Source organism: Calypte anna, chromosome 15 (genome assembly GCF_003957555.1).
Source record: "Calypte anna isolate BGI_N300 chromosome 15, bCalAnn1_v1.p, whole genome shotgun sequence".
Lineage (NCBI taxonomy): Eukaryota > Metazoa > Chordata > Aves > Apodiformes > Trochilidae > Calypte > Calypte anna.
In genome coordinates, this window is record NC_044261.1 from 5,886,806 (window position 1) to 5,895,139 (window position 8,334).

Consider the following 8,334-nt stretch of genomic DNA (forward strand, 5'->3'; position numbering starts at 1 on the left):
CTGTGGTTAGGGCCAAATTCTGCTGTTGTTTACGACCTAAGTTCTCTTTAATATCAGCACATTCAGGGCATTCATAATTTCTGTTCTGTACAGTGTGCACAGTACAAGGTGATGGTGAGTTGGGTCCAATGGGGCAGCAGTTTTTCAATGTAATTCTGGTGGCCTTACCCTAAGGAATATAGCAAATGCCTAGAGTCAGTCAGGCTGATGGCAGAAAAATGTCTGTGAAGGCATTATGGTTCTGAGAAGACAAAACTCTAAATGTACTATTTACCCTTGGATTTATCTTTTCCACTATTTCTGTAATGCAACTTCTGAATGAAGGATGTGGTCAGTCTTTCTCAGTACTGCAAACTGGACTTGCTGAGAGCTGCTAGCTCATCTGGCTATCAGAAGAGCAGTTATGTGGGCACTATGTTTCCCAGACTATCATCCTTCCTGTGAACCTAACTAGTTTATTTTGATGCAGACAATGAAAAGCAAGAGTTATATTTTACCCCTATAACAATCAATTGGAGGATTCAAGTATCTGGAGGATCTTTATCCTTGGCTCAACTATTGATACTGATGTGGTCAGTGGAACTCCATTTCTTTCAGCAGATCTTCCACTGCTTACTAAGAGTGGATTTATGTTACTGCTACCAGGGAAACCTTAGGATCAGCACATTGCCAAGTGTCTCAGACCTTGGCCAAGTACAGTCTTCCTGATGAGACAGGAAACCAAAGGCTCAGGTAGTGCAGCACAATGCAGTAACATCTCCTTTCGGGCTGAAATGCATTTTGAGTTACTACTTTGCAATTGAGACCTCTGTTTCTGTTGGACTGAGCATGTGAGCCCATAATCACAGTTAGTGGTGCTGTCAGCATCTCTCCCAGCAAACGTGTTCTTGCTGTCAGCTCCTATTTCTGGGAAGACTTGCTCAATGAAGCCTCAGCTTCCGGCAACTTGCAGCAAACTTGCAGGAAAGTCTCATGTGGGAGGTGTCCCTGGGATGAGCCTGACCCTTATCTTGCCAGCCAGCTGCAAGGGGATTATCCGGGAGCCCAGCTATGAAGCTGCAAACACTTGCACTGGCTGGACTGCCTTCAGACCTTCTTGTGTTGTAAGGCCAGCAAGAGAGCAAGGGTTGAACTACTCTGGTAAGTCAACAAAGCTGCCTTCTATTCTTTTTTTTTTTTTTCCCCCTTCTTTATGTTTGGTTGACAGATTGCACGGAAAATAACTGCTTTGTTTTAGGTGTGTGTAGTTGTTCTAAAGAAGTTACAGCAGCTCATGTGTTCAGTGGTGTCATGAGGCTGCAGTAAAAAGACAGCTCATTCACCCATGTCTTCCAGCATGGTCGTAGCTCCAGAAGGAGATTATTCACAGAAGACTTCATTGACTTACACCCTCACTGGTCAGCACACTCTCTGCTATCCAAGGATGGTTTATCATTTCTTTTTAAGACTGAAGGCTATTTTTTACTTGTGGTAACAATAAATTTGTTTCTGAATCTCCTCTTGCAGTTTGCATGAACAAAGCTTTGCTTAAAGATATAATTCAGAGCTATGATAAGACATGATTCCTTTCTATACATCTCATGCAACTCCAGTAATGCCAAAAATACAAGCAACTCTTGTATGCTTCTAAGGACCAGTGAAAATTAATTTGATGGTTGCAGCTAAGCCACTCAGTTGCCATCTGTTCACATCCTCAAATCCAGGGTTGGGAGACCAGGAATATTGCCTCTCCTGTAATGAGAGACCAAGAATTTGCACACTACCTCTATTAACTCTTCTCTTTTCAGAGCTCTTAAATCTGTGAAGGAGATCAACTTCACCCAACTTTATAAACTCACCCTCAGAACAAACCAACAAAGACCTGGGCTGTTCTGTCAGTCCAGAGTTGTGTGGTGTCCACTTGCCTGGTCTACACCTCATCCAGTCTCACCAGGGGAGTGATTACAGGTGAAGATGAACACCTGGAATTCTCTTGGTGGAATTCTCTTCTTGTCCTTCCTTGGCTTCCTCCCACTTGTGATACCCACATGCCCTGTGCCATGCAAGTGTGCTGCCAACATTATTGACTGCACATCCAAAGACCTAACCATAGCACACCTCCCAGCTGCTTTCCGCCCTTCAGCAGAAATTATCCACCTTGGTTACAACAGGCTCACCTCAATTCCCAATGGTCTCTTTGACAACCTACAGAGCCTCCAGGTAGTCTACCTGCAGGGAAACCCTTGGGAATGCACCTGTGATATCCTCTACTTGCGCTCTTGGCTCCAGTGGCAGCAGAACCGGACCTTGTACAGGGATGTGAGATGCACCTCCCCAGCTCACTTGCAGGACCGGATCATTGCCTATCTGACAGAAGATGAAATCATCTCCACATGCCAGTACTGGTACTGCAGCCTGGCTCTCCTTTCCCAGATCTGTCTCTTCATCCTCCTTTTCCTTCAGGTTATCTTGGTTGTCTTCATCATTGTCTACCTGCAGAAATTTCGGAGAATGACTGCTGAAGCCCGGAGCACCACCCGAGATCTGCACCAGCATCTCGACACCTGGGAATCTTCTTCAAGAAGCCCCTACAACAATGATTAACATGATGAGACTGAATATTCTTCTCTCCCCTGGGTGATGCTGTGCCAAGGTTTTGTGATATCCAGAGGGGACAATTGAGAGCAGGATCTCATCCTGACTGCTGTCCAAAGCAAGACTTGAACTAATCAGACACTTGCTGTTTTTCCAAAGACTTGATCTTGTGTTTTTTATTGCTTTAAACTGTTCAGCGTGATCTTGATTGCTTTGCTGAGCTGGGAGTGGTTCTAGTTTGGTAGACTAAGGAAATCATTAAACAGCAGCCAGAACTGGGGGAGCAAGTGTTTAGAAGCCTACCCATTTTACCCTATTTTCATTCCTTTTAAGCTACTTAGGGTTTTAATACTGACCTCAAACTTGTACTGAGTCAGACTGGGGCCCTGGCTGTTTATGAGAAATTAACAATGAAGCCGAGACTTGTCAAGAGCAGAGGCTCTCTCTGACTGTGCTTGTGTGGCCCCTGGCGCAAGAGACCTGGTTATCTTTAGTTATCTTTGAAGCCTCAAACTGCAAAATCCACTTACATGCCTTCTCCTGGTTATGATATCCCTTAATTTTTTTTATATATTTTTTTTGTAATGAAGCAAAATTGAAATAAAATAATGATGCATGATGATGTATATGGTTTATTTCTCTCTCCTTTGCTAGGTATCTTGCATGTCAATGTCTCACACTCCCTTACACTCAAACTTTGTGCCAAGCAAAACAAATACCCCGGGGTTAAACTTCCCCAGATATCGGCTTCTACCCTGAGCCGGTGTAAACGCGGAGTCTCCTCTGGTTCCACCCAGCTGCTGCTTTGCTTCCCTGCGGTGGGGGCTGGAGAGGGAAGGGCGCTTCTGGGTGCAAGCACAGGTGCAGGGGGATGATCCCTGAGCCCTCAGTCCCCAGGTTGTGGGGGTTCCAGTTTTCCTCCAGCACCCTCGGGTCACATGAGAACGGGGTTCAGGGGCGAGAAGCCCCCTGGCCCAGGGACGGGTCGGGACGGGTCGGGACGAGCGGGAGGCGGCTGTGCCTCGCGCCGGCTCCAACGGTCCTGCTGGGCTCACGTGCGGCCCCGTCTCGCTCTCGCACGAGGCGGCTGAGGGAGATCTGTGAGGAAAGGGCGGGAGGAGCTGCTCCGGGGGCTGCCTGAGGAGAAAAGGAGGCTCCTCCACCTCAGGGGTCTTTACCTCGGCTTGTTTTTATCTCTGGGGTCTGTTTTTCTTGCCCCCAAAGCATGAAGTATTGCCGTAGAAAAGCCTGGTGCTTGAGCAGAAGCTGTGCAGGTGGAGGCTGAGGTGAGGAAATGGGCTGCACTGGGTCCTCCTCGACAAGCTGAGGGAGGGCAGGTGTGGAGCATGGCGGATGGTGTCAAAGGCTGAGGAGGACATTCACCAGTATGCATCTACCTGGGCCAGCAGACGTGAGGTAAGTGATACAGGGCTCTGCCTCCTGGGACCTCTTGTTCTTTTCCTTTCCAATACTAACCCTCTGTGGCATTAGCCTAGCTGAATGTTGCAGTGTAGCACACTAGGAAATGGAGTTCCAGCTCAGATTTGGTTTTCCTTCTGGAAATTGGAAGTTGCTGAGCTTTGTAACTGTTGCACCTTCTGCTCTTTGTTGCGATGTCCCTTGCGATGTTGCCAGGGACTGTGGCCTCTGAGGGGGGACTCAGCTCCACCGAGGAGCCTGCTCTGTGGTAAAGTTCAAATTGATGCTTGATGAAGCCCCCCTGATGCTCTCAAATACCTGATTATGAAATACTATTGTATTATTTTTTCCTTCACTCCTCAGGGAACAGATTTTCCATAGGAATAGAAACCCTGTTTCCTGGCTTGTTCTTCTACAGTGTCCTTTTCCTAGAATCAAGATTCAGATGTGTAAGGAAGTAACACAATCCATTGTCTTCACCTCTTCCTTCTTGGTTATTTTTAGGTGAATTACACTGTTATTTTAGCTGTTTTATGCCTCGTGTTGGAGTCTCTTTCCTTTACTGATACTTCCAAGGGATGTAAAAGGCTTTTTGCTTTCCTAGTGTTATCACAAAGTATGGTACTGTGGCAGAATGAGTCTCTGGTTTTTCCTGCTGATTTTGGGTTGAATTTATCTGGGTTAGAGGATGTTGCTCATGCATGTAGGCAGGTACTAACAGTGCTACAGGCACAGACTTAGTTGCTTGGAGAGGCTGGACTGGGAGCAGGCACAATCCCAGCTCTGTGACTGCTTAGCTGCCTGCCTGTCAGTACTGCCATGAGGTGCTGGAAAACCTTCAGGACTCAGTGTGCCCACAAAGACAGAACAATTGCTGACTTTGGTTTAACTTCCCTGGGGAGGCAGGAGGGGTCCTGACTCTGCATCATTAAGTCTTGGCACATGAAAAGTAAAAAGCCTTTTTGGCATCATTTGCACCTGTGATGAATGTGACCAGCTGTAGCGATGTGATAATGAATTGCACTGAGCGCAGAGTGATTTGTGTACCATGGCACGGTGTCTCTTCCATAAATCTAGATCCTGCATGTCTTGGCTTCTCCTGGCTTAGAAAGCCACATGTCACACATGCTTTCTTGCTCCGCTGGCCTGCAGAGGATCTGCTGTGCTGTTGCTGAAGGGAGAACTGGCTTGCTTTCTGAAGGGAAGGATTGTCCGAGGCTGCACAGTGGCTTCAAAGGGGAAGCAGTGGTGAAATATGGCAGAGATAAATGCAAGCTGTTAAGCTGCTTTGCAAATAACTTCCTAGTGTGGAGGCCAATCCAACACCTGGGAATGCAGGATTGGGCTACCAGCCCTGTCAGACAGGTTGATGCATTGCCAAAAGTTGAGGATGTTTCCAAGCAGCTCCTTTTCCTGAAAGATTACAGGTTAAAAATCAGCACTGCCGAAGCAAAGAACCAAATGGTTGGTAGATGTCAGTGTGGAAGGGACACTGGTTCTTTCTTCTTTTAAATGCCCAGTTTCTTAGGTATTCGGATGATGACTCTTGGATGCCTTGCAAAGTGAAATAAGTCTTGAAAGCAAAGCAAGCTGATTCTGGAGCCTAGAAAATTTTAGCCCATAATCCCACAGAGAACCTGTTTTTCAGTCCTTGTACTTTATGGTGTTAGTGGTTGTTTTGCTTCAAGACCGCTGCAGGTGCTTGTTTACAGATCATCTGTAGGTTCATGTGACACCTGGGAACCTACCTTGGTTATTTTAGATAGACTTTCACAGTTTCTGCACCCTCATATGTGGCATGAAAATCCCATATTTATATGCATAAAGAACAAGTTGTTATGAACAGCAGGGCTTATGCACTGAGACAGACCAATTTTATGCAACAGCTGGGGATGAAGTAGTGCTTGGAGATTGTGTTGGTGAAAAGTTCTAGGGAAGCATGGCATATCCCTGTCTCAAGTAATCACAGCTGTATGCTGTGCATTTGTCCAAGTGGGAATGTTTCATGGATGCCTTGGCAGCCTGATCTCGGATTTGTTGCCTACAAATTGAAAAGGACAATTTTCATTATCATTAATATGAGGCTACCTGGTTTTCTTCAAGCTCCTCATTTCCCTTCAGGATTGAATCATGCAGTGCATCCCAGAGAGTGCCAAAGAACAGCAGTGTTGATTCCACATGATGGGACACCTTGCTTGTCCAGAATACATGGGAGAACTATTTTAGAAATGGCTTTTTTCATGTATTTTGCAAATGAAAGCTGAGGCTTCCTCAGCCTCATAAGCCTGATTTTAGAGGTCTTATTTAACGTGGCACATGGTCTTACTTAACAGGCTTCAACAAATGATTAGTTATCTTGGATAAATGCCTTGAGAACTGCAGGTTTGCAGCATTAAGGTTTGTTCTGAAGATAGTGTGTGCATACATACTGTATGTCTAGATAAAGGTATATGTTTCTTAGGAGGACAGGATAGAGCACTGCTGGAAGACATAAAGATTAAAGTGTTTTCCTTCCAAAAAGACCACAAATCACCCTCTTTAAATCTACAAATAGGTTTTTTTTGTTTTTTCCTATTTCTTTACATGTCTTGTGGTCTGCTTCTGCTCTGAAATTTTTGTGACCATTGAGAACTGAATATACTGGGAGGTATTTATTTGTGTTTCCACACAGAAGGATTAACCTGAGAGTTATGAAACCAAGATGCCAATAATGCCCTCTGAGGATACCTAATGTTTTAGGCTACATAGCACTCACCTGCTCTCCTTGTCTGTAATAGCTGATGAGCACTTGTAACCTGCCCTGTCACAGCTGTTTGATGCCATACCAATGTCATTCTTTTTGCATATAAACAGAGCTCTGCTGATTGAATGAGCGTCTCCAGAGCCCTTACTCATTAAAATGTAATTTAGGTTTGCTCGGAAGAGGGCAGCAAATAGCTTTTGATCTGCTTTGCTTTTGCTAATAAAATCAACCTGAGATGTGGACCTGGGAGAGAATGAAGATGAGATGTGTGTCTGACCAAAGAAACCAACAATAATTGTCCAAACTTAGTTGCCTAAGCAGCAGATGTTGCTTTTAAGCCATCCTTTTGTTGGCATTCCAAACCTCAGGCTGAAAACAGGAAGAGGGAAAGGTGTTGTTTTGGCCATAAGTGAAATATTATTGGAAGTGAAATATTGTTGGTTGTCTGTAGGCTGTTTAGAGTGATGAGCTTTGGAAACTCCTTGACAGGTGGGGGCAAAAATCTGCCCATCATCCCTGAGTGGTGGCAGCAGCACTGGGGTGCCTGTTAGAGATGGGAAGGTGTCTGGAGAGTGGGTGGGAGATAGATGCTCTGACAGTACCCCAGAGCTCAGAGTTGTTGGAGTTAATTCTTTAATTCTGTGCATCCATGAGCAAATGCAGAAGCTGAAGAGACAAACAAACGTATAAGCACCCAGGAAAATAAAATGCCCCTGCCGTGGGTAGGAGCTGTGGAAGCTGAAGTTTGTTTTGAAGTACTGTGAAACACTAACATTGCCTGTTACAAATTGTATCCCTTAACTTGGTTTCTCTCTTAGGAAATTATACGGGCTGTGACTCTGTCTGGCGGAGCTTTTTCCATCAGGGGCTTTTGCCTCTGGCATTCTCAAGCTCACCAAGAGACGGTCTGGGTGCCCATGCTTGCTCTGCATCTCCATTACCTGATCTTTCAACACAGTGTTACAAGTTAATTTTTTTTCCCAGGATGAGACTTTCATTCCCTCCCATTGATCATGGCCAAAGAAGAGAGCTCAAATGGAGATTTATTCCAGAAACAATGGCTCCCTTATGTACTCTGTCATGCTCTCTGTGAATGAATCTGCTGGTGAAATGAAGGCTTTTCCCCAGGCTGTTTTGTACCTTTCTCAGGTGATTCTTCATATTAGATCAACTGCCTGAATTCCAGCAGGGCGGAGAAGAGAAGTAAAGTATGGCATCTTTGTTTCATGGGGACATGAGACAAAATGACAGTCAGTGGGACTTGGGCCTCAGGTTTATTTTCCATAAATCCCCATGTGCTGCAGCAAGATTGTCCAGAATAAAACCTGTGACGCAGCGGGCAGTTTCCCAGCACAGCTGTACAAGTTTTTCTGCCTTGTAACACTTCTCTGCGGGTCCACGCCAAAGCCCCCACCCTGGCCTGGCTGTTCGCTTCAAACCAAAGCTGGCGTCATCCTTATTGCCTCATCTCCAGCTCTGCTGTGAGCTGCTGCCTATTCTGTTAGTGCCTGTTCTTCTCCACCCTTCCCAGCACTGTCAGCATTTCTCAAGTTGTACATAAAATATAGCTTGCTACTTTCCCATGTTTGGTCCTTTGC

The 8,334-nt window shown here is 45.5% G+C and overlaps 1 protein-coding gene across 1 annotated transcript; it reads left to right on the forward strand.

Annotated features, from left to right (window-relative positions):
- The first annotated feature begins 1,088 nt into the window (after positions 1-1,088).
- On the forward strand, positions 1,089-3,124 carry GP1BB (glycoprotein Ib platelet subunit beta). Its single transcript, XM_008502849.2, has 2 exons — positions 1,089-1,140; positions 1,788-3,124. Exon 2 carries the CDS (start codon positions 1,954-1,956, stop codon positions 2,581-2,583), a length of 630 nt encoding a protein of 209 aa, XP_008501071.1. The 5' UTR covers positions 1,089-1,140; positions 1,788-1,953; the 3' UTR covers positions 2,584-3,124.
- Positions 3,125-8,334: the final 5,210 nt, after the last annotated feature.